Raw genomic sequence first — 22,952 nt, forward strand, 5'->3', positions numbered from 1 at the left:
GGTGGCACTGTTGTGAAAGCTGTGAATGAAACTGAGACACAGAAATATGCTTGATGTAAGTCATGGTCCTGGCAACCTGCCTAACAATCACTGGCCTCAGTCTGCATGGCCTGTTTCTTTAAAAATGAGCTTGAAAATGAGTAACTGCAGTAGCTCATAATGCAATGTTGCTCACAGTTTTACACCCCCATGTGAGGTGAGTCATTAGTGATTTACAGTTCATATATAGGAGCAGTAAAGAAAATAAAACATTGCTTTAACTTTAAAGTAAGCAGCACCTTGATATGATCTCTGAGGAAAACTACATCAAAAAATCATTTTTCATATCATGGGGTTATTTAAAAATACTACATTTATACATATGACATTAGATACAATTCTGACATTTGTATCCCCAGAGATTAAAAATGCAAGCTTTACTTCTTGCATCGCCAACATTATAATCAAGCTCAAAGTGTAGGGATCAGAGTCGTGTTTCTTGCGTACTCCTGTGATCTGATGAGACTGCTAGGTGAAGAAAAAGTAGATGACGCAAGGAGGATGCCTTTCAAGCAAGTCAAGAGAGATACAGTATATGAGGGAGGGAGTGTGTGTGCTATGAATAGGTTCATACCTATTAAATGTATCACAGCTGAATAAAGTACTGCATCCTATAGCCTCTGACTGTGACTAGTCATGGCTGCTTTGATTTATTGAGTTTATTTCCATTACTTTGCAATCGTGCATTTTGTTTTTGTTCTTACAGTTTTCCTCCTACTCAGCTGTGGTGTCATTTCATTTCTGTTGCCAGTTCATCCATGTCTCTGCTTGTCACATTGTTTTGTTTTTGTTGTTTTGCACCCTTTAAAATTATATACTTGAAAAAAAACCCACCTGTAATAATATATATTTTCCTTTTATCTGTGTTTCTATCATTTGTGCAAACAAACGATAAAAACACATCAAGCTGTAAATTAGTGTTCCCTCTTGGTGCAATCTAGAGTTTTGTCCCCAAAGTATGTACTGTTCACCTTTGTAAGATGCAAAAAAGAAAGGAGCTGGTACCCAGAAAATCAAAAATATATTTTTTACTCTGTAATGCTTTTTATTAGTCTAGATTTTTTTGTTGTTAATTGCTGAGTTTTGGAGATATCCGCCGAATCTCCTGAATATAATACAAAGACAGCACTTGGCATGTGGTGCCTAAAGACCCAAAAAGTGCACATGAAAAACTCAACAGCAATGTCTCTTTCCAGAGATCATGACCCGGTTGCTCAAGATAATCTGCAGACCTTGTTATGAGCTATTTCATGTAGGAACTATTTTCTTTCTGACAAATGATACAAGCAATATCACCGTGCAGAACGAGAACAGGTTTGTAAATTATCTTGTCTAACTGGATCACGATTTCTGGAAGGAGACATTGATGTTGAGTTTTTAAATGTTATGTTTTGGAGCTTTAAACAGCACAAGCAGAGTGCCATTCAGTTCCATCATATTGGAGAGAAGGCAGACATCTCTGGCCAATATCTCCAACACTCCTAACTCACACCAAAACAATCTAGACTCATCAATAGCACTACAGGTTAGAGTTTGAATTTGGAGTAAACGGTTTCCTTAAAACCAAATGTAACTCGTTGTGCCCAAATCTGCCCAGATCATTTTCGACATCCATCAAATGACCACTGCTCCAGCAGAGAGACAGAGGCACAACCATATGCCAGAGGCTCGTTTGAGGCACCATGGACAGAGAGAGCCAACCAGCTCCGTGTCACAGGCAAGAGTGTCACATCTGTTTTTGTCCTTTCTGGAGAAAATAGTATTTTAAACACTGTATAATTGCTAAATTAGCCAGATATTAAAGCTTCAGATTGACATGATTAAATGATTTACAAGTATCAAAGTACTGAAGAAAAAGAAAACGTTCTATAGGCCATATGAATTTATGAGATGTGTTTTATGCTTGTCATATAGATTAGGATGACATGGCTGCATCGAGGTGACAGACATTTTCAAAGGGCAACTCTTTCCATCATAAAATTAAGCTGCACTTTGAATGTCTGGAGGAATATGCTCACATTTAAGCCTTTATATTAACATATATAAGACGAGCCGGTGCTATAGCAGCTACCACTGTTAAGAAACAGTGCGTTCATGTGGAAATGTACTGTGTAAGAGCTTTAGGAGTTTAATCATTCCTCTCATTTTCTTAGAATTACCTTAAACTTCAGAGCATTTGTCCTAAAAAAGCCCCATGCTCCCCATTTAAAGTGTTATTCCAAACTAAATCTCTTCAGAACCAAACACTCACATCTTCAGACTGAAAAAAAAACAGTGGCTGTAAAAAGTCTGCTCCTTCACGGAGAACGGAGTCCTAATGAAAATGTCTCAGGTAGTTACAAAACCCATGACTGCGAACCTGCAGCTGATCTCATTTGCATATCAGACTCTGTAAATCAGATGCAAGGCTGCAGTATGTGGACCGAGGTAATTCCTGCCTTGAGGCACCTCTTAGTACACCCTCTAAAATGTCTACTTTTAGAAAATAAATGCTAAGTGCAGGTCCAGGTTTTTTTTTGTTGTTTTTTTTTGCACAACCAGCAACAGAGTGATAAAGATGAGAAAGCTTTCAGCTAACTATAAAGCTGGTACATCAAATTACACTGAAATAAGTACACATAGGTAATTAAATATCCTACATAACACAATTTACATTTTTTTTAACAATAGTGCTGATTAATTTGAAATAATCAAAACTTTCTGTGGCAGCTGACCTACTTGACAAAATGTGATGCCAAACTGAACCATCGCAGCTAAAGACAGAGAAGGGCACTGCCAGAATTTCAGGTGGAAAGTAAATCTTTAAAAGTTGCCTAACAGATCTTTGTAAAAAAATAAATAAATAAAAACGTAATCTGCATTTAATTATCACAGAAGAAATATGTCGGTGACATTTCACTTCAAAGAAAAAAAAAACAAAACACCGAAACTACTGGACTTTGCAATGCAATGAAACAACAATAATGAATGAATGAATTAATAAATAAAATTAAATAAAAACTATGATACAGCATTGTGGTATTCATGGCTGAATATTGAAACCTGTTAGTGATATGGTAACTAAAACTGTGGTGAAATGGTAAGCTAAAATCTACCTCCCAATTAACAAAGAAGAAGACAAAGGACCGAAAGAAACCTCTCGTAAATCTTCCCTTAAGTGGAGCCATCGTGTCAAGAATGCACTCTCTGAACGAGGGAAGGAGGATGACCATACTTGAACAAGCACAAGACATCACACTTAAAGCTGACCATTGGACTTCTGTGAATAATAACAACTAGTTGGGCGTCACAGAGCACTTCACTAATAAAGAATAGAATCTGCAATTGTTTGCACTAAATGTGAGTCAAACAGAAAAGCGACGCGATGAACTACACAGCAAACCTCGTGCTGAGCACTTTCTGGATGTCACAAATGAGGAGAGAATCATAATAATAATTTACAATAATAATTTAATTTGAATATGCATCTTTTTCATTGATCTTACATTAAAGGAATATGGGGGCATGCAAAAAAAAATAAAGCCTCTTCACAAATTCAAGGTAACACCGCATGACTAATTGATAAACAAATAGTCATTTTGCGGGTGGCGTATTCCTTTAACTCACCGATTTTATAATTAAATAGCAATATTGTTTTCAAGCTTCTTTCTTGAGAAGAAAAGAGCTGATTCATTGAAACAAATTGCAGCAAACTCTGTGATTAATTAGTTATGTTTTGAATTGACTGACAGCCTTAATATCAATAAAGTAAAGGGCATTCCATGTCCAGCACTACTGTGTGTATTCTGTACCGGTTTTTCTCTTTCACTTCCCACTACTGGGACTTTTCAGGGTAATTCCAACCTCATTGTACTTCGATAGAGCACCAGTGTCTTTCCATGGCTGAATAAGGTGACTGCCTGGTGTGCAGAGGAAGTGGAAGAACCCACAGGTCCTGTCAAAAACTGTGTTTGCTTTAGGGGGAAATGAGAGCTTGTAGATTTCATTTGTTTTGCCAAACCTTATGTATCGATACATGTGCAGGCTCTCTGTTCACAAAATGGTATTATCCAGGCCTTGGCCAACCCTGAGCTGAGCTCAGACAGATTTTCATCCAGACTGTGGGGCCATAATTCTGTCTTTTTATATGGACTTGCATAGTGTAGTATTGTGTATAGGCCTGGGCAGTATCATGGTATTATGGTATACCAGGGAATTTAGAAATCCCAAGGATATGTTTTTCAATCCCATCATACATACAGGCGCTTCTCTTGCTAGTAAACTCATTGTATGTAGTGCGCAGCACGCACCACTAGAGCTCAGTCTCTGGTCTCTACTGGTGGACCAGGCAGCTGAGACAGCGTGACACCTAATGGTGAGGGAGAGGTTACAGGACTGTTTACAGCTGGTAGTCTGCAGAAAGAGACTTCGGAGAGTAAAGTGGTGATTGTTGGAACTATGGACGAACTAATTAGATTACTAGCAAGAGTAACCAAGACGGTTTGGGTGAGTTTTATTTTGTTTGTCAACTTTGCATGAAGTGTGTTTTATTATGAGTTAACAAGGCCACTGAGCCTTGTCAGTCTCCCATGACAGAGAGAAAGCTGTATTCACAAGGTGTGCAGTTGTATTTGAATGTTTAATAAGGAAAATAAATGTGAGAATATTACTTTTCTTAATATTTTGCGGGTTTCAATTGTGTATTTATTAGTCTGAAAAGGCAGACGTAAGTAGCACAGGCGCCATCGTTAGTGCTGCACACTTACACCGTCATGTATACCCTGTGAAATTTAAGGGAGGTATGAAAGTATGAAATATAACATACCGCTCAAGCCTAGTTTTATTTATTTATTTAATTGTGTTTATTGTATCTGTTGTATCTTTCTACATAGACCATCATTTGTTTTTATGTAGTACGCTATGTAACTTTTTCTGTGTCCTTAATAAAGTCATTATTGTTATTATTTGTCACTGGTAGATGTCTCGACTTCATACCAGTCCAAGCAATAAATAAGAATATAACAGCATAAACAAAATTATGTCAAAATGATTATCCTCGCAGGGTGTTAAAGCAGTTCAAGCATGTACTCTTCCTCTCTTTTGTTTTTCACATTTAAAATATCATTTACAAAAAGCAAATAAAAGTTGCATTCTTACCAAGCGTCTTCTTTCTTCTTCAACAGTAGTCAACAGCTGGGAGAACTCTTTGAATGACTGGGCTGAAACACACACAAAGATCCTCCTTACAACACCATATTAAAGGTGAAATACTGCACAGTATGTTTGGCCGATAAAAGCATCAACATATATGATGCATCTTGCACAATATGTTCTCCATTGAGAAAGAACACAGCGATCCACCATGTTGTTATATACAGATGATAAAAAAGGGTATTTTAACACTGTGGCTGAGTTGTTAAACATCAGATGTTGCTGGTACCCCACAAGCACTATAGAATGGTGCTAAAATGTTTATTCGCACTGCAGCTTCAGAGCTTTCAGTGCAGCACATTTTAGAACCTAATAAAATCATGCAGCTGTCCAATTTAAAACCAAGACTTGCAGTAAAAAACAATACTTCAATTGAATGGAGCCCACTGATTGCTTCCCTTTATTTTCTTCCCCTGCTAGGCTTTACAATATACTGTCACAATGCAGGAGTGACTGATGTGGTCGAGATATGTTCACGCCATCTGGGCGAGTAGCTGATATTACATTCTGCAGGGGCCAGATGAATTCAGCATACAATACATCGAATCTTATCTGCCAGTGAATTGTGCCGTGATAGCTTCACAGCTTCATTAAATAGAGGGTCAGATACAGTGTGGCCTCTGTTGGTCAGCCCCCGTGTCACCTAGTGTCCAGCCATTTAGCAGCGGCCGAGCTGCTCCGCTTGCCAACACAGTAACATCATTATCAGCTACGACGGCCTGGCATACAGACCCATGCATCATCTTAGACACTTTGGTCCATTTACACACCAAAGCTTTTAAAGACCAGGGAGCAATGATTTTGTGCCAGTGATCCTGCAGGCAGACTGGCCTCCTATTAATGCCACGAGCTCCTTTATCAACAGCACAAACCTCTCAGGGGGTAAAGGGCACAGCTGGAGCCATTGATGGGACAAGATTAGACTCCAAAGAAAGGAAATGGGAGTCAAAGTGAGGTTACAGCTTGCATATAATTCACTGGTAAATGGAGGCGAGGCAATAGACCTGATGAATCACTGAATTGAATAAATTTTAAAACCTCAAGAGTGGACAAATAATGACAAGCTTATTTGAAAATAAAGAGAAAAATTCACAGTAAATGTACATTTTTTCTGCACACTACAGAACGATAATTTTATGAGTTTAAATGTTGCCTTTCTTCTTGATATTTAACTTTTTAGACACAGACTTTATCTTACTTGTTCTAACTCAAAAAGGCACCGAGCAGCTCCTCGAGACTTGACTGACCTTCTGAGAGAAGGGCAGGTAACTTTTCTAAAAATCTAAATTTCTATAGCCACATCAATCTTTTGGCCCCATTGATTCTCGGATAACTGGTGTGGAATGTGAATGTCACTGCAGGAAGTCATATAGAGAAATCAATAAAAGGTCAGGTGAACCTGTCTGGCGGCACATACAGGATCTCGATGTTATGCGGGGAAGTTGGGAGCATCAAAGTGAACTATACCAATACTACATCACGATCATGGCTGGCATTCACGCAAGGGTCTTACTATGTCAGTCAGAAAGCTCAGTTTCATTGATGACTAGATTGATTTCAACAGGCTGGCGTAATGATGGCCTTTTCTCTCTGAGATAGTGAGTGAACACAGTACTATAGCTCAGAGGACGAGGGAATCATTTCTCTTTATAAAGACATTGAACACTTAAATTCAAGCCCAATAATTGGACTGACTATGTTATTTCATATGTAAGCACTGAGTTTGTGTGTTGTAGATGCAACAAATGTAGTATTCCCAAATGTTATATGGTGTTTAGTGTTATTTCACATTATCAATTGCATTTTGTAAAGTCTTGTTATTTAAATCATTCAATCATTCATTTCAATCATCATTTGTCCCAATGTTGCATCCAGGGCGGTCTTCATTTAAGACCTCCCAGGTTAATTTAACAACGCGCTCTTATTCCCAAGGCATCAAACACCAATGTTTTGTCATGTCTGTTGGTGTGTGATATTGATGCAAAATACTTTTGGTGTATTTATGAGATGCAGCAGGTTTTCGACTAACTCAAGTGTTAACTCATTCGCCACAACACTTGACGCTGAGAGCAAATGATGTAGGATAAAGAGTGAGGGTGGGAGGGGAGCTGACTTTGGCTGGCTTTGAGACACGAAGGGGCGTTACAATGAGTGGGTATTTGACAACCAGGGAATTACAACAGGTCTCATTTACCACTGTCTGCATCACACAGCCAAAATGCTTCCAAACAGATCACTGTGGCTCGGTTTTTGGGCCACTGGCTCAGCCAAGCCACTCGCTTCTATCATGCCAGTGGTTTGTACCGTAAATACTGAGCACATCCAGCTACATAACAGGTGGGCAGCTAAAACATCTATTCTTTAATCTGAGATCAAAAATGCTCTTGATTGAAGGCCAGGAAAGAGGTGCATTGTCTCAAATTAAAGCATGCATGATTCTAATGAGGCTCAGATTTGGGTGTGGATTCCTCCAATAAGCATAATTGGTTTGCAGCACCCCTGCCTATCATACAGCCTCTTCAGCTTTGGGAGAAAAAAGGGAAGCAGGACTATTCATTACGCATTCAGATGAATATTACAGCCTCATGTAGAGGAGGTCGATATCCAGTCTAGCCCTCACAGATGGACAGTAATTCAGCATTCTCCAGCACCACGGAGCGAAGGACCTCAAGCTGGGGATAATGAGCAATGAAAAAAAAGGAGAGGAAGAAGAGGCCAGACTGGGAGTCCTGCCCATTAGAGCCAAAGAGGCCCTCTGCACAGCTGCTTTCATATTCCTGTTGGAGGTTAGGAGGTTCGCACCTCCATTAATCTCTGACACTGATCACAATTAGTCCCTTTGATCTCTTATAGGCTGAAAAGATACAGGGGAAGCATCATAAGCAAATCAATAGCATTAATTATACATGCATCACGGACAGCTTTAAGATCTACACTCAAAGCCGAATCCCATTTTGAGAATTTGCAGAGTATGCTTAATATTGTCTGAAAACAGCTCCAAATGATTCAGATAAAGCTTTTCTATTTTTCATTAGTACTCACACTGATGTAAAATTGCTCGAATATAACAACATCATATTTTGAGGACAGCTCTTATGATAGGTGCCAGCACTACAGCCCATTGTGCTCAAGTATCTCCCAAGAGAGTAATTATGGAAATGTAAGACAAGGTGCTGATTGAGGTGACAAGCTGACTAATTTGGCAGAGCAGAGAGGAAAGAAGATGAAAGAAAAAAAAGAGAGATCTGCCCTCCTGGGACCGGCCAAACTAAACTTACCAATGTTCACCTCGTCATCTGTCTCTGCATCACCGATGCACTCGAACTGGAACTCCTGCAGGGACTGAGAGAATTTCTGGACGGCAGCAGAAAGATCTGCAAAATCAGAGAGTCTGAGCATCAGAATAAAACATTGCATAAATAAATCATTGAACACATGGATCAAAATTGGCAACAGGGTAATTAGAAAGAAAAAATCCAAACTCAATATTACATCCTATCAGCAAAGTTCAACTACAGCAACAAAGTAGTGCAACTTAGGAACACTTTTGCTTGACAGTTTCAGGGAGCAAAAGAGCGAAATTATACATTTTTGTGATTTGCTGATTGTCCAATTCCATGCCCACTGACATTCATACAATAACAGTTTCATGAGTAACTTCAATATCTGTTAAATTTGCTTCACCATTTGTCCATTGATCATAATACTGAGATCTGTCCACAAGAATTAAACCCAATTTAGCTGCCTGAACTTTGTGTCAAACATGATATAGTACACACAGAAACGATAAAATCCTTAGAAAAAATCCACCTTTGGATATGCTCACACTGCTAGATATAAATTTATGATGTTTACTGCATTCCAGGAGTTTAGTTGTGATAAAGTGCTGTCTTCAATTTTTCAGAGTGACGTGAGTTTTTGCGTTCCAGCTTTCCAGATGAGAAAATGTGAATCCTGATATTATTCAAACATTCACTGGTGATGTCAGTGGAAAAAGTGCTACCTGTATGGTCTCAGCAGTACTTTTTCCGACTATAAATGTCTATTTGACAGTTAACTTTTAATCCATTCAGATCCATCGTCCATTCCAATGGACTTAACTTTTCTAGGATGTCTCGATCCATGATTACTCCACCAAAATGAAAAAACTTATTTGATTTGACATCTGTAAGCCAATCACAATATTCCACGTCATCCAAAGTGGACTGCAATAGAGCCAAAACTCTGTTCTTCAACAAGCATGACAGACTGTGAAGCAGTGAGGAAGCACAAGGCACATTTTAATCTATTAATCATGATGTTAAAGTACATAATTTGTGTTTAAACTGTGTTTAAAGTAAACATGAGATGTTATATTACTTATACATGTCAAAATATATGAAAGATTTATCACTTTTACTCTTGATTTTTTAAATTTTTTATTATCTACTGGAATAGACAACAGATCGGACTATCACCAGAACATGTATATGGAAATATTGTTTAAAATGTTCTAAATTTATTTTAATGATATAATCAGCCTTTAATGAATTCTGTTGATTATGTACACCGTATATTAATCTTTTAGCATCCCAAAGCATAATTTTTTATTAATATTACTTAAACATTATTTTTTTTTTAAATGGGAATTTATTGTCATTTTTACTATTAGGTAGTTATTCTTGTTTAGATTCGATGTCTTTTGGAATTGATAGAAAAAAAATACATGATGAAGTGTTTTATTTTTCAAAAAAACTGATTAATTTATGAGTGCATTTAGAGTATGAATTCACAATCATTTTTTGTGTGTGTTTGGAACATAACTGGACTCTGAACAGGCTAATGACTTAATAACACTAGAAACTTGAACAATACTACAGGACTTTGTTATAGCCATGTGTTACATACATTAGTTTGGTATATTGATTGGCTCTTTGTACTACAGTACCCAGTAGTCTTGAGGCAATGATGAGAAGAAGCCAACTAAAGGTGCAAATAAAGTGAAGCATTTTCAAAAAGCTGCAATGTGACAATCAGAGAGCTGATTCAAGTTCTTTAATGTATTTAACAAGTTCCACAAAGCTTAACCTCTGTGGTCATCCTGCTGTTTATCCGTGGGAGTTGTAGTTGTCTTCTCTTGTAAAGTTTATTTGTAAACGGTTCTGTACCTTTGACTTATCAGCAATGAGCCAGAGTTGGCCAAGAGCAATTGTTTATTGTTTTCAGGGATGAGTCAACCACAGTGTTACAAGTCCATTTAAGAGTTAGAGATGCTTTAACAGCCTATCACCTAATAATGTCTACGGAAAAAAAAAAAACAGAAACAAAGACAAATGACAGGTTTTCATTTCCTGAACCCTGTTAACCCAACAAAAAAACCTCCCACTTCTCTATTATACATCACATAAAGAAAAACAACAAACAACCTGTTCTAACTAGTATTAACTGTTTCTGTCAACTTAAAAACCTTACCTACTGTGATTTGCGAAAAAATATCTGAAGTTGTATTGGTATTCAGTTTGGATTTTTATATATAGATATATAGTTGGGCTGTAACACTAACTGTGTCTATGTGAACACTTTTCAAAAGTTTATGTGGAGTATCAAAAACTTTAACTCCCCAATTAGGCAGCAGAATCAGCTGATTTTCAGGGCTGTATAAGCTCAACAAAAATCTCTCCGTATTTTGAATCAGGAGCAGATTTCCCTTGTTAAATAATGAATAAATTTGTTTTAATGGCACAAATTTTGAGTTATAGTGGGGAAATACGTTTTAACAACTACCATAAAAGATAAGACAATAATAAACTCTTTAAAATTAAAATAAAAACTGTATTGTGTCATCAATATGACTGAGAAAAGCATGAAGATGTAAACCTTATATGTATCCAGTGATCTGAGAGGATGTCATTTTACTTTAGATTCACGAGTAAAAATTAAACACGTTGAGAAGAAAATCAATTAAGCTGTATTTTAACACAAAGCAACTGCAGTCCTGACCTGTGGGTAGCTGACCGACCAAGTGCATGAATCACTTTTGACTTTATTTTGTTTCAATTTGTTTCATACCTCAGTTACATAAAGGTGAGCACGTGGGTCTGCTGTGTTGGCATGGTAAGGATATTCTTGTTGACTGAGGGGAAGTAACCTATGTTTACAAGCACATTAAATAGTGGGACGAGGCTGCACTACGTTGCGGAGGCTTTTAACATTTCATAATTCAGCTGAATCCATAATTAAAGGCAAAGATGGAAATTTTAAAATACTCTGACATTTTAGTTGTCAGCCCACGTGGTTTGAAATGTACACAATTCTCTCATATCCATTGCTGACAATGACTCACTAATTGCCTCTCTCCGTCTTTCTTCTCTCACCGACAGTCACGTCTTTACTTCAAAGAACTGTGAACTTTAAAGACTCCTGCAAGGAAAGTATGAAAATGCACACACTAATATACAGCGAATACTGCAGACACACAAACGTGTGTTCAAGTGACAGAAGACTCAAGAATTACTCTATATGAAAAATGAAGACTGACGCTGCTATAGCTACACTGTACTGTAAAAATTCAGTTTTAAAAGTATGCAGGGTTTGTAACTGTAAATACTGTATGGATATGTACAGTTACACATGTTCCTTAAGAGAGATACCCTATATGGTAACCATAAAAGTATTAACTAAATAAATCGATTGATGCAAACTTGTGGTTTAGGACAATTTTTCAAATTAAATTTTTTTTCTTCATTTTTCTCTTTAAACTCCTCCACCGCTCTCTTTGGGCTTCAGTATTTCATAGTGGGCTGTGCCCTCCCCCCATGCTTACTTTCAAGAGATACACAGTGACGAGCACGTTCCCATAAAAGGTACAGTCTCGTCAGTCGTTTGGAACTGGTTTGGTTTTGCAGCATCAGATCAAACCACAGAAACGATGTCACACAGAAACAGAAAACTGTCTCCCTGATCCCATTTGAATGCAAAATTTTAGCCGTGTATGCTGGCCCCTCCAGAGGAATTGCAGTATGTACCATACTGAGGAAAACGAACACTGTTACATTTTCAGAATTTTGGCATCGACATACTACCTAAGTATCTGTTTTTGTGACATCCCAGATTAAACTGATATCTAATTGGATCTTTATCAACCACAATAACAAAGACCGGAAGTTAAAAGCTGTTATGAAAATTACTTACCTTGAAATGTTTAGTGTTTGCTACGACATGTCTGCTTGAGGTAATGTTTGAAAGTCCATAATGGATTTTGTGTTGAAACCTATTCAAACTCCTATACTGTGACAAAAATAGTTTATCTAACAGGCATCCTGAAGTACAAACTGGCCTTAAAAGCCAACAAAAATCGATGCTCTCATCTCCACAGTAACATAAATTTCTTGGAAAGCCTGATAAAAAAAAAAAAAAAGAAACACATGAGATTTGTCAGTGAGTATCTTTTTCTTTACCTCAGAGCAACCATTGTTATGTTGTATTTCAGTGCATTTTCGTTATTGGTTGGGAAGAGAATAACAAGACTTTCATTTAATGAGACCACAGACAGAAAGGCTCTTAAAGACATCAACGCTGTATTGAATGAGGATGTCTGACCACTTGTAAATGTTGCTGAGTCCACTCTGAGTGCCACTGAGTGGACCTTTTCCAGAAGACGTATTGTGCCAGTGATGTGGTCCTATCATTCCTGCTTTGACTCAAAAGCTGCTGATTTGAAATCAATAGCTAGCTGCAGTTGTCTGGATATGCTGGCAGGACCATCAATAATGGATGATGTTTTAGCTCTGGCGTTCAGACAAGCCCAAACTTCAAAAAACAAACGCAATGATACTGTCAGCTGAGTGCATTGTTTCATTACAGACACCAGAAAACAAAGAGATGAGTACACCTCAAAAACTGCAAAAAATCAACATGATCTTTGTATAATTCTTAGGTAACAGTGAAGTTAATTTAAGTTCAGTAAAAATTTATTTCATTGCAGATGTACACTGCTGCACTTGGTGGTAAATTCTGAGCTCCATATCATATTGACAAAGGGAACATAATAATCATTTCTACATTATGTCATTAGTATGACACAGTCACAGCTCCCATTGGGCTTTGACAGCACTCCTGCATCAAGGGCTCATGGGAGATGTGGTTGAGACAGCTGCTGGAGCATGAGCTGACACAAAAGTGGGGCAGTACTGCGGTTCTCTACTCCCATGTAACAAAATACTACACTGCCAACACCCCTTTTACTAATTACTCTCTCACTACACTTGGAGTAGCAGGGTAAGTGATGAGTACTTAATACGATCTAAAATAATATGAATCATCGTCACTATCAGTCAGTTGTGGTATTATGTGACTTTGGAGTTTAAAAGGGTTAGTTTGGATTTACCAAAGTCACACAATAACACAAACTAACTTACAAATTCAGGCAGCCATAGACCAGCAGCTTCTGTGTTCAGCTCCGAAAAATGCTGTTTTTATAAATGGAGCCCTGGTGGCTTTAATGAGAGCAAAGATGGGGAACTGAACTAGTAATGGCTTGCCTGGCAAATCAGACTTTCAAACAGCGAGATAAAGCAGGGAAAACATATCATAGTGTAGAAATAATATAGTGTAGTGTAAAAGTATCCCTTTAAAGTACGCTCGGTTATTTTAGATATAGCACACAGTAGCAAAGGTTGAGGAAACAGATTGTCTCCATGATGCAGCTCTCCAACCCTGCTGCTGCTACCTTAATGTGAACATATGCCTGAATGAATATTTGCCACATCTTAACTCAGGCAATGGTCAAGAATGACCTGGCACTACAATGTTGTGTTTGTTTTCTATTTATATGCATTATTTACTAAGTTTGGGAACCATCATAAAATGATTGTGGCCCTTTTGCTCATTAGTGAGGACTGCGGAAAAATATTGTTCAAGCATTTACAAAGAACTCACTCTAAGTGATCACAAGAGCGAGGAGCAGAGATAAATGGAAAAGAAATCAGTATAAAAGAAGATAAATGAACAGCTTACATTTTTTAACCTTAGGCAAGCAGTAAAGGCATAATCAGTGTGACACACTCCTGGAAACAATGCAAGCAGAGACCCTCTGCTTTCTGTTTTATCTGTTTAAATGGCAATGCTTACTGTTCGTGTTCTGCATCCATATATTTAAGCCTACTGATGAATCAACATTTTATTCATCAGCTTTTAAATGTGGCAAATCAAATTTAACTAAACTAAATGACAAAGCAAGTGCATTAGACTCCACTAAGTATTCCAGTTTTCATTGTTATGGTGTTCTGTGCAGGTTTGTTATGCTATTACCGGCCATATTACAATGATTAGAGTAAAAACAAGGAAATAAAGCAGCAGGACAGATACGCTTCTTTTGTTGAAAAAAGAGAGAAAATAAGGAATAAAAGATGTAAAAAAAAAAAAAAAGGCACCTTCATTGGCTGTATGGGAAGTAGAGACTTCATGCTTCGCCAGATATTTCATTTTACTCCTCTACATCTCTTCTGACAGAAGCAGGAATTCGGTGCATCCCACTTTGAGTATGTGTGGTGAAAAAGAGCTGTTCTGTTCAGGGGCGTATAAAAGGAAAGAAGCCTAACTTTGATTCAGTGTGAATGTGAGGATGTTATTTACCACATGAAGTGTAACAGAGAAACAAGAAAAGAAAGAGCTATTGCAGCACGAGTAACAGAGGTACAAAAAAAAAAAAAAGAAAAGAAAAAAACGACCTATTTTAGAAATTTTGACTCATTCAAACACTATTTATACCACCACCTTAAAATAGTGCCTTCTAATTTTATTACACTTGGAAAACATTTATCTTACCCTGCATGCAATTTTTCTGACATAGTATTTGACCTGCTGTAATGATTCTTCACACAGCGAACATGCACAAAGGCAGAACAGAGAGAACAATAGTTATAGTGTACTGTCCTCCGATGCAGGTTTTAATCAAAGAGCAGAGCTCTGACTACCCAGCCAAGACACGACTGCATACAGCAATCACCGCAGTTAGTGCCCAGTGTGTGTGAGATGTGTGAGACGACTATGGCTGTCAGTCACCACACAGCAGAGCTTCCCCTGGGTACACCTTTTATCTTGTCTCCAGGGCAACCACATACCACTAAATTCCATGTGCTGACAACCTCTGACAAAACACAGACAACACTGCAGGGAAAGTCTGCAGTTTTCCCCCAAACTGCTAAGGTGCATGCTTACGTCAGTAGTAATTAGGACAAGATTTATATTTTAATGACATGCATAAATTCTCTAACAGCTATTTAGAATTTCACAGTTTAACTTCCACAAACTACATGCATGTAGTTTTATGCAATGTTTGAATAGAATACGTATATATGTCACATGGGCAAAATGTTGAGATTTTTCTATAATTTATATCTAAAGTAGGTATTATAACAAATAATCAACGACTGATTATTAGGTTGTTAAGAATTTAATCAACCGTGAAATTTAATTGGTTAAAAAATAGGCTATGCAATGCTGTCAAAGTATATGTAATATGCCAAGTTTTTATCTCTTTTTTTCTGATAACGATTAATTGATTCATTCATCATTCATTTTACCAATTTAATTTAAAAAAGTGTCTACGATTTGCAACTTCAATCTAAAATTTGGCTGTTTTAGCTATATTTACACTAATTTTTCACAGCACAATTTCTTGCCTCAATGTATATTCATGTAAGACATTAATGCATCTATATTATTAAAGGTTTTCTATGCAACATTTAAAGCATTAATAGAGCAGCAAACCAATATTTTCTTTGTAAATATAGTGGAGTAATTACATTATGGCAGCTGTGGGGAGGACACAGCCTCTATACATGGGGCGCTCGCTCTATCAATTGAGCCACTGGCCCCAGGCCCCCAGGCCCCAGTGTTTTTGACAAAATAAGAGTATATGTCTGATGGTAAATGATGATGACAGCAAACTTCTGTTCTTTTTTCTTTCTTTTCTTTACAGTGTGTATATGTCCCTTTGCTGGTCCATGAACACAGTACAGGTGGAGCTCTCCATGAATTCTCTTTTTCCTCAGCAGCAGTTTATGACTCATGGGGTTGATAATAAATCTGTCTATTCATTCAGAGCTGACTAGATCAGATCAGAAGAATGAGAGGAGCAATCGCTGTGACTGAATGCAAACTTTTAGACCCAGCAGAACGAAAGGTTAAATTTCATTTTCACTGTGGCTGACATTCTGCTGCTCTGTCTGTGCCCAGAGTATGCTCTGCGGTCCGAGTGTGGTGTGAATATCCAAACAGTATATACATCTCAGCAGCGCTCCTAATGAACTGTCCAGCTCAAAAAATAGAAAATCTGTTTGTGTTGTGTTGTGTTTCTGTTGTGCAAATGATTTAATCGTGGTGGGCTGCCACAAATAAATGAACAAGTGGAAAACTCTGTGCTCTGTCTGTACTGTTAACGGAGCTGGCATCGTTAGCTGCTTGCTGCCAGCTCAGGCTCCTCCATGTTGAGAGCCATGACCAGAAAAAATCATACACTTTGAATTCACAGAGTTCCTTTAAATATGGTAGTAAATACACAAATGCAATGGTACTTCAAAAGCATCACTTAGTATGATAGAACATTGCCTAACCTTAAAGTTAACTACACATTCAGTGTAGTTAACATTCAGCATGCTACTCTATAATTGTGTTATATTTGTCAATACCTAGAAGTAAAACCTGGTGAGTTTAAATATTTCAAACAATAGAAAATACACAGATTTCAGTCCAGTAGGACATGATATGTTACAACACAAAGTTGGCTTTTACCACTATAATTCCAATTAGCAGAATTTCTATTTTAATTGCTTTATGTTTCAATATAATGTGAGAAAATGCCACCAAGGACACTGAGGCATTTGGAGATAAATTGCAAGGGCAATGGTCACAAAAACAGTTCAACTGCTAAATAAATAGTTTAAAAGACACACCACAAAAGAGAAACAGACTGTACTAACAAAGAACAAACAAAGAGCTTGAAATAAACCAACAGTGATATGATAAACTTGCAGAGACTAACTCCAGAAAGTCCTTTTTTCACAAAGTTTTCATGTTATTTTGTCTACAGACACTTTGGCTGCAATCTTTATAAATTATAAAGTATTTCAAGCCATTTCATGCTAGAACATCAGTGTAGCACACTTCCAGCACTCTGTGTTATGTGACTGACATGTTCATCCCAATGCTAATTACTAAGCGGCATCCTTGTTGTGCTTTCACTCCTACGAATATTCTTAGGGGTTTTAATGAAGTGCTTTAACACACAAATTAGTGCAGAAAAGCTTTTAAAACCTCAAGTCACAGGCATAAATGTGCTCCATTAAAAAGCAACAATCTGCACAATAAAGAATTCATCTTCAGCTTTGGCTGTTCAGCTACACACTTCCCCTCAAAGGACTCAGAATGCACTCAAGGTTTTTTCTGTTTAGTATTTACAAGGTGCATTCTCAGATTTCATTATACCTATGTGCCTTTTATTGAGGCAAACATTCGAAAACAAAGGCAACTCTGCACTTCTTTTGTACAGGCACCGTCTGCCTGTACATTGTGGCGAGCAACAGTACTTTATCTTGTCAGTGAGACACCGCTGATTTGAGATGAGAAGGTCTTCAAAGGCGAACGTCTCTATGCACCCAGCTTAACGAGAGACGGAGGGATCTCTTTGATGCAACAGTAGGGTGCATTGTGCCACTTTGATTCCATTTGGAGGGATTGTAACAGGGGAGCGGGCCTTCAGGTAAGGCCTCTTCCACCTGCTTACTATTACGTTCGCCTGTCAGTCGCCCAGCAGGAGAGCGAGAAGAGCTGTGTGAAGAGGGCCAACCAGACGGGCCTCTCGTGCTCCTGGAGCATACCGAACGTTTCCCACCGCCGACCGCTGCCTGGAACAAAGCCTTATCTAATAACTCCACACTCACTGCCGTAGAAACAGACAGTAACTTCAAGTAGCAGTTGGTCAATGTGTGAACTAATTCTTAAGTGGCAGAAAGCTCTTAATATGGCTGAATAAAACATGAAAGGAAGACACAACAGAACACCGTCTCTGGGCCGAAGTGATACAGCATATATACTTTACTATTAAAATGCCTGTTGGCAAGGCTATTAAAACAGTTTTCAGTCTGCTGACTTCCAAAGCAAGAGAGGAAGTTTGGGGTGGTGTAATAACATGTTTAGGGATTAAGACTTGAAAATTAAAGGGATACTTTGCACATACAAACCATCTTTACATCACTGCAATGTGTGTAGTATCTGTAAATTAACTATGGGTTACTTGCCTTCATCTTGCCAGCACCCAGATCTCTCTGCTCACTTGCAAGCAAAAATCTGTTTTGCTGGCTCTAAGACTGCTGCACAACTACAGATTCTACTTCTCTATTTTCATATACGGACACAAACTGTGTGTTCCAATACCCCTACTACCATACTACATACAGTATACCAGAAAAAGATTCAGTATGTCCCAATACACAGTATGTCAGACACAGTATGCCAAAAATACTAGGACGTTCTACTACATCTAGCAGGATTTTGTAGTATGCAGGCCAGCCAATACTATCTATTCTGACCCACAATCTTCTGCACAGTGGCAGATACATCACTTCTTAACAGCTGGTTGACAGCTGACAGAAACTGCAATTCAAGTGACTGATGACCAGCCATGGTAATATTATTAATATGAATTGTGTATGTGAAAAAAAAATAATCATAGAGATTACAGCAACAAAAAAATGAAAAAATATAATAGAGAAATGCAAATGTAGACTTATTAAATGAATATAAAATTGGAATCCACAACACATGCAGTTATAAGTAAGTAGTAAGTAACAACATCAGAGCTCTCTGGGTTAACCTCTGTCACTGCCAAGTTTTGCGAATGGCGATTTGTTTTATCTCCAAGAGGGGTCAATGTTCAGGGCACAGCATTAAGGAGGAGTATGTCTCAATTGTATGTAAACTACACGTGCAACAGAATGTGATAGCAGCTGTAGTACCTATGAAAAGTAAGAAGAAAAGGTATGAGATTTGGAGCACACCCAAAGAGTACACAAGCACATCGAAGTCAGATCAGACGGTAAAACTATGCACTGATCAAATATAAACCAAAATCTCTCTCACCTAAAATGCCTTTATTAATATATTTTAGTGCACTTCTTAGCTGTATTAAGAGAGTTTATGGCAGTAAATGGACGCTAAACTGTTTACTGAATTGTAAAAATGAGATCAAACAGTAAAATTAAGCGGGGCTGATCAAATATGAACCAGATTCTGTTAATGTATTGCCTATTTTTCACCTAAAATGTCTTCAGAAGGACATTTTATCGCACTGTTAAACTGTATTGTGAGAGTTTGTGAACAGAAAGTGAATGCCATACTGTTTCCTGTATAGTGAAAATGAAACCTGACAAAACTAAGACCAAACGGTAAAACTGAGCATTGCTGATCAAATGAGAAGATTCTGTTACTGCGTGGCTTATTTCTCACCTAAAATATTTTCAGAATCATATTTTAACTTACTGTTTTACTGTAATACTTTTGCTACCAGCTGCCTGCCATATTATTTCATTATCAAGATTTTATCCATCCGATCAGTCCAATAACATTTCAAAAAATCTAGAAAGGATGAAAGATTAAATCATGGTATCCTCATTCAAGTTAGCAGAGTGCTAATCCAGAACTGCTCTGCTGAAGAAAGTTAACTTGTGCGCTCCAGGTAATGTCAAACCGTGGAAGTTGAGTCTTACTGACTTAATGTACCACTCTGCAACTTGAATGGTGCCCCAACTCCAACACTCTCCTACCCAGTTCTCTGGGAGACTGTAGAAAACTATGTCTTTGGAAATTTAATGGAATAAACATAACCAATATGACTTGTTAACAACAATCCCCTGTATGTGTGCTACCTAATTAAGTCAACTAACCTAAATATGTTATAACAATGCACAGGTCAATGATGATCACAATATGACAGTGAGAAATATTCTTTTTAAAACCCATCTAGCCCTGCAGAATACACTTCTGCATTTATCTACCTAAATTGTACAAAACTATTGAAGAAATAAAAGAAACTGACACCAGGTCTTTGATATGAGGCTGATGCAATGCTACAGCCTATTCTTAAGCTCCAAAGAGAAAGATCAGAGTTATTAGCCCTGCAATTCTGCTGGAAAGAAAAAAAGCCAGCCAGGCTAGCCTCCACCATTTATCACCACATCTACAGCCTTTAGACTGAGTTGAGAGATTTTCTTTCAGAAGACACACAGACGCATCTGACACAGCTTCTGACAGAGATGAACTTCCCTCTGAGAGAAAAAGCACTCAGAAAGAAAAGCAGTATTTCACTTTTGTAGTAATAGTTGGCATTGGACTTTTCACAACTAAGATTTTACAAAAGATCTATTTTGGGAAAGGCCTTTTTGCCTTTACAAGGCAAGAACAATTAGCCAGAAAAACATGCTTTAAAGTAAGGCAAGAAAAAGAAAAAGAAAAAAAAGGTGTGCAAACCTAATCTGAACCCCCTGTTGTTAAAACAGTTTCTAATGAAAACTTGACAACGCATGGGGCCAGGCACTGGAGACTTTCTAAAGTCCCATCCAAAGTCTGAGTTTAGCATCTGCGTAGGTTGACGTGCAAATTTACCACCTTTTACCACAATCCTTTTGGTTTTTCACAAGAATGTATTGCACACTCATGGTGTTTGCAAGGCAACTCTGCATGAGTCGTTTTTAACAGGTAGCCTACACAAATCATGTGCCTGCTGAAGCAAAATACTGCAAGATGGGGCTGGGTATTATACAAAAAAAATTAAAATACAGGTACCGATACATGTGCCCTTAAAGTGATACCAATCTGAAACCAATGGAGAATTTCATTTATGTGACACTTCTGCACTCCATACATTTAGCTTTTATCAGATGCCACAGGCATGTAAAATATATATATACATACATACATGCATACACACATACACACATCAGCAGCTACTAATCAGTAGCCTATGTCACCTAGGAAGATCTACTAATTATTTTGGATGCATCTCAGCACACTGAATTGTCAGCTCCATCAAATACACTGTGCTTGAGTTCTCCACACCACAGACTATATGTATTGTAGCTTCTCCAGTTGTTATGCTTTGCATTATTTCAAAGAATTTTTGCAGCAAATAGCTTCCAGTAAGATCATTATTTTTTTTTTCTAAATATCGGTACAAAAAGGATCAAATTCAGATAACGTCTGATTGGTTTCTATACTACTTGGCCCTGAGTAATTTCTGTCAATACCTCAAAGTACCAGGCACTGTTACCCAGCCCTACTGCAATACAATGTGACCAGGTTCCATTTAATGTACCAACACTGCACTTCGAAGATACAGCACTTAGCTCAAATGAAAGAAACACTTCTTAGTAGTAAATTTTTAATGTTGTGGAGGAGAAACACAAACGAATCACCTTATCTTTTTCAGTCTGAAAAAGCAACAAAAGCAGCAGCGTGCAATGCCTGGTCGACTGCAAGCATTAAGATGGTGTGCTCCGTGTGACAATCACTTTGACTGACAGAGTAACAACAGAGTTACTTCAGAACAGACCTCAAATCTGGAGTCTAACACATTTCCCTGCACAGTCTGAGGGGAAGCAGCTTTTAGGAATACATCGTCTAATCCTTTTATCAAAATCTGTCCACAAAAACAGCCGAGTCCCTCACAGTGCTGCATGAGCTCCACTTACCGCTTTGCTCAGTTTTATTGCTAAACAAGTCACATAATGTACTCCTGTATTTCATTTCCATTACATGAGTTCAAATTCATCAAAGCAGTCAAAGCAGCAGCAATACATTATAAATGGTATAATCCTGCAACACACAGCCTGCTTTACAGTCACAGTCCAACTCACACACACACACAGACAAAACACATATACACACACCCACACTGAAGCAGAATGATGTCCGGCCAAATGCTATCTGAGGGAGGATGGGGGATGGTTATACAAGCATGTTTACAGGACATTTCCTGTGGCTGAGCCTTGGGAGCATCATCTGTCCTCAGACAAACAAACACTCAGAGTTCCCAACGCTATTGTGAAATCACTTTAAACAAAAAGACTCCACATCATGTCTTCATTTGATTAAATAAGTCACCAATTATAGCTATGTTAAGTTGCAGAAATGCCTCAAAATTATGCAGGCACAGTTGGAAATATGCTGTTTGCAGAAATGCTAAATACTGTAGTTTTTATAATAACAGCTGTGCGTGTCAGCCATTCATTACTGCATGTATCGCAGGGAGGAAGCATCACTCTTGCTGGTGAACAGGCGTGGGCATGGGGTGGCGGTGGCAGAGACTCACAGTCGGCTAACATAATAATGGGCTGTCTTCTAGTTTAGACAGAGCTAATCCTGCTGCATTCTTTAAAGCTTATGGAAATTAACTGCTTGCTGGGATTCATGAGTCTTCTTTAAAAAAAAAAAAAAAAAGCAAAAATCTTTATAAAAAAACATGCTTTTTAAAAAGTACGGGTAATGCAAAAATAAATATGTGTAATGACTCTGCAACACCAGAGAATAATGTATTATCAATCACCCAGTCAGATTTTAATAATTCAAAAGAATCGACAAGAACATAAAATGAAACTACGTTATGCTTACCTCTAACATAAGAGTTCATAGCATTATATGTATTAGTGTCATTCCATTCACCCAGTGTGTGATCGACAATTTTGCAATGT

General features: G+C 37.8%; 1 protein-coding gene across 4 annotated transcripts in view; it reads right to left on the reverse strand.

Annotated features, from left to right (window-relative positions):
- Nucleotides 1-22,952, reverse strand: part of LOC121942898 (rho GTPase-activating protein 42) — an 87,596-nt gene that overhangs the window by 56,153 nt on the left and 8,491 nt on the right. For all 4 annotated transcript variants that reach the window (XM_042486197.1, XM_042486196.1, XM_042486195.1 and 1 more), the window contains exons 2-3: nt 8,508-8,603; nt 5,176-5,237 (exon numbers count right to left, since the gene is read on the reverse strand). In XM_042486197.1, coding sequence (XP_042342131.1) covers nt 5,176-5,237; nt 8,508-8,603 — 158 coding nt within the window. The remainder of the gene's footprint in view (nt 1-5,175; nt 5,238-8,507; nt 8,604-22,952) is intronic.

Source organism: Plectropomus leopardus, chromosome 5, assembly GCF_008729295.1.
Source record: "Plectropomus leopardus isolate mb chromosome 5, YSFRI_Pleo_2.0, whole genome shotgun sequence".
Lineage (NCBI taxonomy): Eukaryota > Metazoa > Chordata > Actinopteri > Perciformes > Serranidae > Plectropomus > Plectropomus leopardus.